This window comes from Desmodus rotundus, chromosome 12 (genome assembly GCF_022682495.2).
Source record: "Desmodus rotundus isolate HL8 chromosome 12, HLdesRot8A.1, whole genome shotgun sequence".
In the NCBI taxonomy this organism is placed as follows: Eukaryota; Metazoa; Chordata; class Mammalia; order Chiroptera; family Phyllostomidae; genus Desmodus; species Desmodus rotundus.
The window spans coordinates 14,928,777-14,942,041 of NC_071398.1; the positions used below are offsets into that span (position 1 = coordinate 14,928,777).

At 45.5% G+C, this 13,265-nt stretch overlaps 1 protein-coding gene across 3 annotated transcripts in view; it reads left to right on the forward strand.

Annotated features, from left to right (window-relative positions):
- Positions 1–10,986, forward strand: part of CTCF (CCCTC-binding factor) — a 41,622-nt gene extending 30,636 nt beyond the window's left edge. For all 3 annotated transcript variants that reach the window (XM_053916133.2, XM_053916134.1, XM_024556204.4), the window contains 5 exons: positions 3,379–3,539; positions 4,044–4,226; positions 4,743–4,878; positions 8,199–8,360; positions 9,493–10,986. In XM_053916133.2, coding sequence (XP_053772108.1) covers positions 3,379–3,539; positions 4,044–4,226; positions 4,743–4,878; positions 8,199–8,360; positions 9,493–9,671 — 821 coding nt within the window. In that variant the 3' untranslated portion in view covers positions 9,672–10,986. The remainder of the gene's footprint in view (positions 1–3,378; positions 3,540–4,043; positions 4,227–4,742; positions 4,879–8,198; positions 8,361–9,492) is intronic.
- Positions 10,987–13,265: the final 2,279 nt, after the last annotated feature.

Below are 13,265 nucleotides of genomic sequence, written 5' to 3' on the forward strand. Positions count from 1 at the left end.
CAAACCAAGAGATAACACAACACATTTTGCAAGTAGCAGAGCTGGGCTTGAGTTCTCTCAAGTCGTTTATCGCAACTGGGGTGGGGGAGTACGTAAGTATCCAGGTCACATTAGGAACATAGATTTAAAGGCACTGTCCTCTGATAAATGAAAAGTTTTACTGTTCTTGCCAAATAGAAACTAAATTCTAATATATCCCATGGCAGCCTGTGTAAGCTGTTAGGCTACTGTCTAGATTATTCAAGTTTATCTCTCAAAACCAATCCCAAAGAAATCCGTGTTCTTTTTAAAGCAGGCTTGATTTCACTCTACTATGCGGTACATAAAATTCATCACTTTGTGACATAGGAAAGCATGGGCTTTGGAGACAGACCTACTAGAGTCAAGATTCACCTCCAAATACTTAGTGCTATAGAAAGTGAATCAATCGTCCCTTCCGTTACCTCATCTCCATTCCCCAGAGTTGGCCCTCTTTAAGTTGGCTGTATAACCTTGATGAATCAGAGTGGTAGCACCATAAATTTATGATCCCAAATGCAGCCCTTACTGTTCCTGGAAAGTCCACCTATTTATTTTTCTCAGGAGTGTCTCCATTTTCCTTGGTGAGTTGGTTCATTGATTCACTCCACAAATGTTTGAGTGCCTGCTCTGTGGGAGGCACCGTGGCAGTTAGGTAAATCATTCTTACTTGCTTTAAACCTCTAGTCTTCCTCCCCTTTTCTCTCTGTCTCCCTTGTCTCCATAAATTACCTTTTTTCCTACTTAACAAGAAAATTAAAACAGCACATTGAAACTCCAGATTCCCTGTTATCAAACCTACTTGCATCTGTATTTATCCTCTCTTTTCCCATCTGCTACTAGAGAGTTGGTGTCACTCTTCTTGACTGTGGCCTGTCCCTTTGTGTTTGTCTTGATACCACTTACCTGTCTCCTTGGCAGCCTTTACACCACAGGTGGCAAACACAAGGCCTGTGGGCAGAATCTGGCCCTCCACCTTGTTTTATCCAGTCTGGTACCTTGTTTCTACCCAGCAGCAGTGCCGAGCTCTTGCTTAACTTATAAGGAGTAGTTAAATTTATACAGTCCTAAAATTACATTGGGCCCTTTGAAGGCAACCCCAAGGCTGATATGGCCCCCGGTGGAAATGAGTTTGACACCCCCGCTTTACACCATCAGTATTGCCACTTTACTTACCTTCCTCATGTTCTCACCCCTTGGTCTTTCCCCTGAAGTCTAACTAAACATTCTTACATCTCTCCTGTCTTTTTTAAAAATATTTTTTTTATTTATTTTTACAGAGAGGGAAAGGGAGGGAGAAAGAGAGGGAAAGAAACATCAGTGTGAGAGAATCATCTATTGGTTGCCTCTCGCACACGCCCCAACTGGGGACTAGCTCGCAGCCTAGGCATGTGTACGCCCCAGGCATGTCCCCTTAACATCCCTTCATGGGAGGACTCCCAACGGAGGCACACCGGGTCAGGGCTCTAGGTTTAACTCTTATCTCCTACCTAGCCAACCCTCATGAAGAGTTATGTCCCTCACATCCTCTTTCCCTCAGCTCCTAGTTCCCTCCCATCTGGCTCGTACCCCCCAGCGCTCTGTAAAGTGATTCTTGCTGGGATCACTGATGACCCCACATTGCAGAATGTAGGGGGCACTGCACTTTCCATCTCCCTTGATCTCTTAGCATCATTCTGTGTAGTGGACCGTGTTGTCCTCCTTATTTATTTGTTTTTGCCCTCATCCTCGAGACACTTTTTTCCCTTGGCTTCCATGGCACTATACCCTGTTGGCTTTCTTATTTTCTTCGACTGTTTGTTCTCAGCCTTCTCTTACTTTAAGCCTTTTTCCTCTCACAGACCTTAATCATTAGGTTTCTTAAAACATGACCCATGACCTGACCAGTGTGACTCAGTTGGGCGTCACCCCATGAAGCTAAGGGTCACTCGTTCCATTCCCAGTGGGGGCGTCTGCAAGAGGCAACCAACTGATGTTTCCCTCCCTTCTTTCTCTCTAAATATAAATTAATTAAAAAATTTTAAAAAGGGATGGTGGGCACCTTTAAAAAAAAACAAAAATCATGATCTATACTCTTTTTTCATTTTTTACTTTTTGCTTAGTGATTTCATGAGCTCTGATGGTCTTGCTCTAATTCTAGCAACTCCATCCCTACCCCTACTTTGATATCATCGGCATTCAAAATTCAACATGTCCAAAACTGAATCTTTAAAACTCCCTTGAGCTCTGACTGGTGTTGCTCAGTGGGTTAGGCATCATCCTGCAAACAAAGGTCACCATTTCAGTTCCTGGTCAGGGCCCCGGCCTGAGTTGCAGGCCAGGTCCCCCAGTTGGGGGTGTGTGAGAGGCAACTAATCAATGTTTTTTTCTCACATTGATGTTTCCCCTTTCTCTAAAAAAATAAATAAAGTATTTAAAAAATAATAAATAACCCTGGCTGGTGTGGCTCAGTGGATTGAGTTCTGGCCCGCAAACCAAAGAGTTGCTGGTTCAATTCCCAGTCAGCACAAGAGCCTGGGTTGTAGGCCAGGTCCCCCGGTTGGGGGTGTGTGAGAGGCAACCACACATTGATGTTTCTCTCCTTCTATTTCTCCCTCCCTTTCTCTAAAAGTAAATAAATTTTATTTATTAAAAATAATAATAAGTAAACCTTGGCCATACCTCTTCCCCCAAACACACACAGCTTGGGGTTCAGCTCTCTTGCGCTGTTTTTTTTTTTTTACTATATCGTACTGGTTATGCTATTACAATTATCCCATTTTTCTTCTCTTTATTCCCCTCCGCCCTGCACCCCGCCTCCCACCGTCATTCCCCCACCTTAGTTCATGGTCATGAATCGTACATGTAAGTTCTTCGGCTTCTCCACTTCCGATACTATTCTTAACCTCCTCTGTCTGTTTTGTGCCTACCATTCATGCTTCTTGTTCCCTGTACCTCTTCCCCCATTTTCCCCTCTCCCTGCTGATAACCCTCCTTGTTTCTTGTTTCTGTAAATGGCCCCACTGTCTACTTACTTTTCTGAGCCAGAAACCAGGTAATTCCCTGACACCTAGGTTCCTCTTCTACACTGTGTATTCTGTCACTAAGTCCTGCTGATTGAACTTCCTGGATCTCTCGTCAGTTCTCTCCCTTCCGTACCCCGGTGCCATTATCCTTTTCCAAGCCCCCATCTCCTCTTACCTATTCTGTTTGTGTCTGAACTGGTCTCCTCACATCTGTTGTTATTTCTCCTTTTAGTTCGTTTTCTGTGTAGCAGTCAGAGTAATTATTTTAAGAAGCAGGAAGAAATGTATTATTAATTTGTTGAAATGCTTGTTTGTGTTTTCACAAGTTAGACTCAGCTTTATACTTTGCTTTCAGGTGTCCACTTGCGAAAGCAGCATTCCTATATTGAGCAAGGCAAGAAATGCAGATACTGCGACGCTGTGTTTCATGAACGCTATGCCCTCATCCAGCATCAGAAGTCACATAAGAACGAGAAGCGCTTTAAGTGTGACCAGTGTGATTATGCCTGCAGACAGGTAGAGACTCAGAGTTAGAAAGCAGTGGATGGCTCACGGGTATCAGATTTCATCAGCGGGTTCTCACGTACCTTGTTTGGTGGTGTTTTTAAGGGTAATATTTTCAAACTGTGATTTATGAGGAGTGTCACCAGGTTGTATCTTGGTCTGCAGCTGATGTTTTATTCAGTCATAGCCTGCCACTCTACTCTCACTTCAGGCAGACTGCTGACGTCTTTCCCAGAACTCCAGGAATTTAGTTCAGGACTTCAAAGAAGGGAAGAATCCAGTCTCGGAACCTGATGCTTGGGAATGATCTAGAGAATCTGTCCAGTAGAAGTGAACATAGCTACCTGGGATTTATGAGGGTATCATTGCACCCCAGTAAAGATCAGTTTATCCTCCCAATAGGCTTAGATCTTGGGAGAGAAAAGCCTGTCAGCCACGCACACCTAAGTGGTTGCTGGGGTGGGTGGCAGCCCTGTGACAGACTCCGCAGACTCTTGCCCCCTCGCTGTCTTTCAGGAGAGGCACATGATCATGCATAAGCGCACCCACACTGGGGAGAAGCCTTACGCCTGCAGCCACTGCGACAAGACCTTCCGCCAGAAACAGCTCCTTGACATGCATTTCAAACGCTATCACGACCCCAACTTTGTCCCTGCAGCCTTCGTCTGTTCTAAGTGTGGGAAGACATTCACACGCCGGGTAAGAGTCACAGCTGCACGACCTCTGTTACGGTTCCTAATAGCGTGTTCAGGGTCTTCCGCTGCAAAGCAAGGTAGTTCTTCCCACTGAGGTAATAAACATAGAGATCCTCTGTCCTTTGGGAAGGGCCAGTCACCCCACCTCAAGGTGTTGTATCCATGTGTGAACCCTTTTGTTGATGGGAACCTCCCTAATAAGTCTGTCCTGGATCTTCCTTTGGGACCAAGTTAGTCAGGTCTGCACAGGACAGGGAACCTGTCCTGATCCTTCCCTGCTCCTCCCAGCCTCATCTTCTGAGAGCCTCTCTCCTCTCTCTCCCTACCTCCTCTCTCCCTCTCTTCCGCTCCTAATGGAGACGGTTTCCCCTGAATGAGGAGAGCGTGTTTAGGACATGCTTTAGCAGACATTCAGACGTAATATACTCTTATTTATTTTACTAAACTAAACTAAAGAGAACTTACAGTGCTGATCTTTACTTTTTTAGTAATGTGAAGGAGGGTTTGTTCCTTTTGTCAGAATACCATGGCAAGACATGCTGATAATTGCGCCGGTCCAGATGGTGTAGAAGGAGAAAACGGAGGAGAAACGAAGAAGAGTAAACGAGGAAGAAAAAGAAAGATGCGCTCTAAAAAAGAAGACTCCTCCGACAGTGGTGAGTGATTGTTCCTTGATTTAGTGGCCGCTGGCCAGTCACTCTTCCCTTAAACCTCTGATCTTCCCGATGTGTGTGTGTTTGCAACAGTGGTTAGTTTGTTCCTTGGGTGATTTTTTTCTTCTTTTTTCATCATGGCATTCTAGGAAGTGGCTAATGATACTTTGTTATATTCATTTAAAGCTAAAGCAAAATTAATACCTTTACTCAGTTTACTCAGATTAGTGACATTCTAAGGCCAGCAGAGTTTCTTTTCTATGTTCAGAACTTTTACATTTAGGAAGCTGGGCTAGATGTGAGCAGTGAATCTAATGGGCATGAAGAAGGATCATGCGTAAGCATCTCGACCAACTTCTGGCTTGACTACCCCTGTCAGCCTAGCCTTGAGATGTGTTGATTAAATTCAGGAATGTCAGACTTTCTCTTTCTTAATCTCTCCATTTATGGCCTAAATCTTTGCCTGTTTTCCTACTATTGATGCTCTTTGAGGTATTTTTGCCTTTCTAATGAAATCCAGGCAGAAGAGAAAGTATGCTTGCTTTGAGGTGTTAGATTCATAAAGAGGCAGAGAGAACAAGAGTGTTGGTAATGTAGGAGTCACATCTGAAGATACAAATTAGTTCCAAAGTGTTAGGTTCTATAATGTGGGTACCTGGCTACTAGCACCCAGTGGAGAAGGCACAGCTAGCTATAACTACAAATACAAGCTTTTTGTAGAAAAGCATGTAGAAGGGTTTTGTTTTGGGAGATGCACTTCCCCAGAAGCGCCACCAGACTGGAGAGATTACAGATGGTGTCCCGTGTATTTGCACGGACTCATCATTTAATCTTCCATGTTGCTCGTTAATAGAAATAATGGGAAAGGAATGAAATTTTTGAAAATTGAATGCATTAAAGAACTTCAGTCACTTTATTGTTTTATTGTAAAATTTGTTCATGAAAGAACTAGGTTTGTTTAGGGTTTTTTTTATATTTACATCTGTAAGAAGGTCCCTTTGATTTGCGTTTATTTTAGCAAAACTTTTCGTTTTCTACCCAGAACTTAAGCTTTTTCTGGGAGAACAGTCATCCAGTAAGCATTACTTTGGCTGCCTTTTTTAGTGCAAAGTGTATTTTAAGCATTATCTTCAGTCTGTAAGGCACAGGTGTCAAACACAAGGCCCGCAGGCCAGTTCTGGCCCTCCACCATGTTTTGTCTGGCCTGGCACCTTGTTTCTGCTCGGCAGCAGCGCCGAGCTCTCACTTAACTGTTAAGGAGTAGTTACATTTATGCAGTCCTAAAATTACATTCAGCCCTTTGAAGGCAGCTGTGAGGCTGATGTGGCCCTCGGGTGAAAATGAGTTTGACACACCTGCTCTAAGTTTTAGCTGAATACCTCCCTTAAAATGTCAGTGTGCTTAGTTCTTATAAAGCACTCACCACCACTCTCTACTAAGAATCTGTTCTTTGGGGATGCCTTTGTTTGGCTACGAAAATGTGTGGACTGTTGGGAGGTGCCGAGAAAGGTCAGAAGGCTCCAGATGTCACCAGAGACCCACAGATAATCTTGAGCTCAAGGGTCCCCGCAGTGGCTAGTTGCGGAGCTTCGTGCTGCAACAGACGTCCCCTCTTTCCCGCGGTGCTGCCCTGTTCATTTCTCTGGGTCAGTCCCTAGTGGTACTTCACCAGAAGCATTTTTTAGCTGAAGAATTCCTGTGCGTTTCCACAATTCCTCCTCTTGTCTTCTACGCTGCTGGTTTGTAGAGTGCAGTTTGGTTCTGGGCCTCATACCTAGTCCTAGTCTCTCGTGTCCAGGCTTTTCATCCCACTGCTTACAAAGGCCAATCAGGCATATTTGTCCCCTCCCAGAAGGTCTGCTGTGGGCCATCTGCAGAGATTGGCCAGCAGAGTCTACTGCTGTTTGCAAGGCCTTTTGCCAGAATTTGTCTAAGCCTTTGACCCTATTAACTTATTTTATGTGCCCTCCCCCCCCCCAATTCTGACCAAATTCATTTGGTTTTCTAGGCATTCGGCCAACTTAGGCAATAGGGGGTTTGAATAAGTTCAATAGGGAAGTTCTTAACACACTGCCACATTCTAGTATGTTCCCCACATTTACATTTAGGGTTTTAGTCACATGATAAACGGTCCAGTTTGCCCTGAAGAGCAGGCATTTAACCGCAGATTTTTAAATTGAATAAACATTTGATTTCCATAGGAGGAGAATGTGCCTGTGCTTCTTGGAGGAAGGCAGGCAGGGCACATCGTGTGCCACAACAGTGAGGGGTGGGGGGCAGGAACTCGTTGGCTGGCTGCAGGGGTGGGCAGCAGAACTGCCCCACATCGAGGTCAGAGGTTTGATTTCCACCTGCCATGGCTTAGCTGGGTCTTACAGATCACTTACCTTCTCACTTTTTTATAACATGAAGGTAACACATCTTATTAAAGAATGAAGCCTAAATGGAATAACGGAGACATTTTAAACTGTGGTGTATGGTGTCAGTACAGCTGTCTTTGTATGATAGAGTGTAAGTTACAGAGCATGATTACATGTATTATCTTAACCCTTTTTATCCTCAAATTACTACCAAATAGGTTGAGAGCTTTAGAAATCACACAAGGAAACTGAGGTCCAGTGTGGTCATTGTCTTAGGTCTCATTCCTAGTAAGAGACCTGGGGCTCAAGCCATATTATCAGGCCTTAATCGACATTCTTTCTACAGTAGTTCCTCTTCTTTTATGTGCTTATGGCACTAGGGACGAAGTAAGGGAGTTAAGAATGACCCTTTGGATCTGGTACTTAAATTAAGCTGGGAATTAAATTAAGTCCAAAAACTTGGCCTTAAAAAAAGCCCATCAATAACCCTCCTGGTAAACAGGACCTCACAGGGCATCATAACCTCTGTCTTGTCTCCCGCCCCTGCCACCCACTCAGATGAGCAGGACCACGTCTTCAGGGCTCTGTCTCAGGCTTCATTTCCTGCTTTATCCTCGTATAGTAGAGGCAATATTTGTTTTATTTTCAACTTAAACACTATTTGCGGTTTTGTTACATAACTGGCGTCAGTGGAGTTTCCTCTGAGACTTTGAAACTCAATATTCTGATGTCTAAAGCTAAAGAAAAGATACCCAATTCATGTAAAATATTAACTATAGTCAAGTTCATTTGCTTATTAATTCTGCCACAATACCAGTTTACTTGGTTAGAGCTGATAGCAAAAATTTCAGCATAAGCATTTTAAAATAGTGAAAATAAACACATAACTAAACTTCACAGAATATATGATTATTTGTGTTATTTTTTTCTTCTACCCCCTGTTCTCCCTGATTTCATGAGAAGAAAATGCTGAGCCAGACCTGGATGACAATGAGGATGAAGAGGAGCCTGCTGTGGAAATTGAACCCGAGCCAGAGCCTCAGCCTGTGACCCCAGCCCCACCACCCACCAAGAAGCGGAGAGGACGCCCCCCCGGCAGAACCAACCAACCCAAACAAACCCAGCGTAAGTTCTTTGTCTCAGCTCAGTAACTGGCTGGCATCCTGGCAGGTCCTTGTTCTTGGGGAAGATGGGAACTAAGCCATGAGAACAATTTAAGGTCATGCCAGGAACAGACTCTTAGGAAGCTTCCCCCCCTCCTTTTTACTGGGGAACAGCTGAAGCCTGTTACATTTCCATGAATAAAAGGTTAGCATAGAAGGGAACTTAACATTCTACAAGATGGGTGCTGTTAATGTGGGAGGGTTTTACAAAACAACCAAAGACACAGTCGGCTGGCAGAATTGACATGGTAATAAATGTGAAACAGCCAAACTTTAAAGGATAGAGAGAGGAAGCAGTTTCTGTGCTGAGGTTCCCCTTCTCTTAGAAACCCAGGCCCGTGGATTTAGTTGCTGGCCTTCGGATTTATGGGAGGACACAGGAGGTGTCCGCCCTTCACTTCACACTGCATGTGACAGTGGGCAGCCGCCCTGGACTAGACTCCGCCCTTGTGACGGCAGACTCGGGTGTATGTTCTCATGTGTTGCTCTAGGTCTCCTGAAAGCTGGCGTGTTTGTTTTAACAAATACAGGTTGAATCTACTTTTTTACTGTGTTTACTGAGCCTCGTGTATGGGTGTGTGCGTCACAGCAGGGCAGTTGGCTGTAGATCTGGAACCATTCCACATGCACACCCCTGAGTGAGCTAACCGGCGGGAGGGCCCTGGGTGTGCGTGAGCTTCAGCATCAAAAACATGAGGTTCACCTCTACAACACCCGCATCACACATCCTGTGATCCCGGTCACGCTGTCTGCATCTTTTGCCTGTCTCAAACTGTTGTAAAGGCCAAATTATGACAAAGGAAAACTAAGGCCTTTAATATGTAATTTGGGAGGCATATGGGGGTGAATGCCAGCATTTTGATCGTTTCTGGAGTGCTCGGGCTTCATGTAGGCCCACGTTTTAGATCATTAAGCCTTTTCTTGACTTGCTGCGTGTGGCTACTAAGGCTTTCCCGCATTGTGAATATCTATTTAGTGTTAAGTCTGAAAAGACCTTTGCAGTATTGGGGCTTTAATGGAGCGTTTTGTTTTGTTTGTTTTTTGTTTTGTTTTGGTTTGGTTTTTTTGTTCGTGCTCTTTCTTGCCAGCAACAGCTATCATCCAGGTCGAAGACCAGAATACAGGTGCAATTGAGAACATTATAGTTGAAGTCAAAAAAGAGCCAGACGCAGAGCCCGTGGAGGGGGAGGAAGAGGAGGCCCAGCCAGCTGCCACAGACGCCCCCAACGGAGACCTCACCCCCGAGATGATCCTCAGCATGATGGACCGGTGATGGCGGGGCCTAGTCGTCTCCAGGACTGCTCTGGGCTGTGTTTAAACGGCCTGCATCTTAATTTTTCTCCCTTTTTTCTTCTTTTGGCTTTGGGAAAAGCACCATTTTACACCATTTTACCAAACATACTGAGAACTAAAACTTCAAAGATGATGTTAGAAAAATGTGATTTAACTAGAACTTGCAGTTTGATGTTAGCCAATCATGGAATGTTCTGAGTCCCTGAGGGTTTACTGTGAAGTGCTGAGGACAGTGTTGACGCCTAACTGGTTTTCTTAAATGGAGACAGAGACATCGAACCCTCTCTCTCGCTATGGTAAACCACTCCAGAAATGGCCACCGGGTTTCCGAGAGCTCTATGGTCCTCTTCCCAGGAGAGTTTTTAATTGTAAATGCAGACTTGGGAAGGACTTAGACTTTTAAACTGGTTTTTGCTTTTGCTTTTTCCCTGACTCCCTTTGCTTGGAGTCGGCTGCACACCGATAATAAGGCATGCTACAGTCGGCTTTTGTCCTGAAGGCTTTGCCTTTTTCTTGGCAAAGCTTCTGGTATGGTCAAGCTTGTAAATAACTTTTTTTACATTTTAATCTTTTCCATTAATTAAGAGGTTGAAAAGAAGTGCAGTGTAAGAAAACCCAGCATTTTAATTACTTGCAAATTAAGTTCCGGCGGACTCTAGTGTGAAGCGTGGACGAGGATTTGGATCGCAATCATGTGGCAGGACAGCGCCCAGACAGCTGCCGCGGGGACGGACACCCACGCAGGAGGTCGGGGCCTCCAGCCTTTGGAGCCAGTGTTCGAACCTTACACAATTAACTTTCAGTTATGATTTCCCATCCACATTTTCTTTGCTCTGTTTGTAGCTGAATTTTGTGTTTTATAAATCCTCTGTTAAAGCAGAAGGGTGATTACGAGTGGGTCACAGCAGCCCTTAAAAGCTGGGCCAAACAGTTTCACTAGGTCAGTAATTTAAACTTTGGATCTTCAAAACAAAAGTAATAATGTGAAGCAAAACCGACTAAAGAGTGATTCTTGCACATGAACTGTCACATGTCTAAAATGTGTTTTTTAGAGAGCCTCAGTCTTGTTGATTTCAAACACTTTTTCTCTTCTGTGTATTGCTTTTAAGAGAGCCATCAGTTAGCTATCAGACTCTAGGTTGATGCATTTTGTATTTAGCTGTACTGTGTGATATTTTTCATTATTTTTAGGACACCAACATGAGACCTGTAATATGTAATGGGATTGAAAGCTGGGGAGGAGGATCTACTGCTGTACAGCTAATAAATCATAACGGATTAACAAGTGCTCCAAACACTGTCTTGTGTGATTCCTACAGTAAGGGGCCCAGAGGGGTCCTGCATGTGTGGCCTCAGGTGGTATAGGCCTGAGGTACAGGCAGGCCGTGTGGCCACTTCCGTAGCAGCTGGGAGATGTCTTGGCAGATGGTGGGACACTAAGTGCATCCTGCTGCAAAGTTTAACTCCCCGAAAAAGTGTGAGTGAATGGACGTCAGCCAGCCTCCGTGATCCACTTTAGGGAGTGGGTTCCCTATGGCAGAGGGGGTGGACACAGCTTAGAGTAGAAGGGTCTGACGGGTCCCTCTGTCCTCAGAATCTCAGCTCAAAAAACGGTTGGGTTCATTACCTCCAAATCTGCCAAGTGCAGGGGAACAGAGAGAAGCTGGGCCTAATCTGCTCTAGAGAAACTGATTTGAGAGGGGAGGGGAGACAGACGAGTGACCACCAGGAGAGACTCCTGGACAGCATAGCATAGCTGCTTGCCAGCGCCACGGAAGCGGGATGCAAGGGACTTGTGTTGGGAAGTTTACGCATTAGTGAACCTGCATCGTCATGCTGCCTCTGGCCGTTTCTAGGCTGATTGCTTTGGCAACCCGTTTTGGTAAAAGCTTCAGCCACAAATTTTAGGGGGGGGGGTTCTGTTTGTTCTGTTTTGCTTTCTTAAATTCTCACTGGAGGACCTTTTTTCATTGTTTTTTAATGAGCAAGGAAGGGAGAGGAACTGATGTGAGAGAGAAGCATCAATTGATTGCCTCCTGTTATGGGACCAGGGATTATATGCACCCAGAACGGGGGCGGGGGTGGGGGGCACGGGGGATTGAACAGACAACCTGGGTGTATGTTCCCTGACTGGGAATCAACCCACAATCTTTCAGTTAGGATGATACTCCAACTGAGTCACACCAGCCAGGATTTAATTTTAGGGGATTTTAACCAGAATTCCAACTAAGCCAATTTTCAGTGAGCAGTAACAGGACAGTATGTATGTAGCCTTTGGCGGGCTTGTGCTGTCCAGGTTCCCAGGAAAACATCATATGGGGTGTCAGGCTAAACCAGGCAGGCAGGGCATCGGGTCTCCATCCCATCCATGGGCCAGCCCCCAACAGGAACCAGAGTATCCCTACCAGAATTGTCTTACTGGGCACATAACTCTTACCAGCTGCTAGGTATTCGCAATAGGAAATCTCTGCAGAACTGAGATGTTTATCTTAAGCAGAGCTTTTCATTTCTCTGTGTACACACTGAGATGTTTGAAAGGTTAAACATGGATTTGTTTTGGGTGGCAAGAGGGCAGGAAAAGTGACATGCTCGTGGGAGTTAAGGCTGAGAAGGGATCCCCCATTGCATAGCCCATGATAATCCCGTGTGACTTCATTAAAAATAAAACCTTCAGCCCCAACCTGTGTGGCTGAGTTTGGTCGGGCGTCGCCCCGCAAAGGAAAAGGTCACTGTTTTGATTGCCAGTCAGGGCACACGCCTAGGTTGCGGGTTCTTCCCAGTCGGGTGCAGATGAGAGGCAACTGGTAGATGTTTCTCACATCGATGTTCCTCTCCCTCTCATTCTCCCTCCTTTCCCATCTCTTTAAAAATAACTTGATAAAATCTTTAAAAAATAAAAAATAAAACCAGCAGAAGCCAGTTCTCACCATTAGTCCATACCTGAGAACTTAACGGGGAAGTTATCTGGCCTGTCCGCTGCAGCCTGCCCCACTGTTAAGCCGTGGTGGGCACGGCAGGAAAGAAATAGTCACGCTAAGTGTGCTGCCAGTCCACTGCGGCCCAGTTCAGCAAGCACCAAGCCCTCTCTTGCTTTGGAACAGGATTTTAGTCTTTTAAGACCATCTGAGGGAGCCTGGTGGCAGCCTTGGGGCACGCAGCCTGGCCTGGACTCAGCCTGTGCTACCAGAGCAGGCGGGGCTTCTCCCTTATTATGAGCTGTTAGCATTTCATGAGCGCCCACAGGGTGTCATGCTGTCTGGAACACCGGGAAGGGTTCGAACCAGCTGAAGGCCTCTCCTGCTCTCACTGAGTCACTCTTACTACTGGTTGGAGCCCAGTCCCATGTATCTATGTGGTCTGTCTTGATAATAGTTGTTTGCTTTCTCATTGCCAGCCTGCCCACCAGCAGTTACGGGGCTTTGTGGCTGGCTAGTCCAGCACCCTGTCCTGAGCATGCTGACCCCAGTTTCCCCCCCAGGAGCACCCTGCCTGCCCTCAGAGCCCTCACGAGAAGTAGGGACTGGTGCCACCAGTGTGGCCGCTGGCCTCGAGAGTCCCTCGGCCTGGGGAAGAG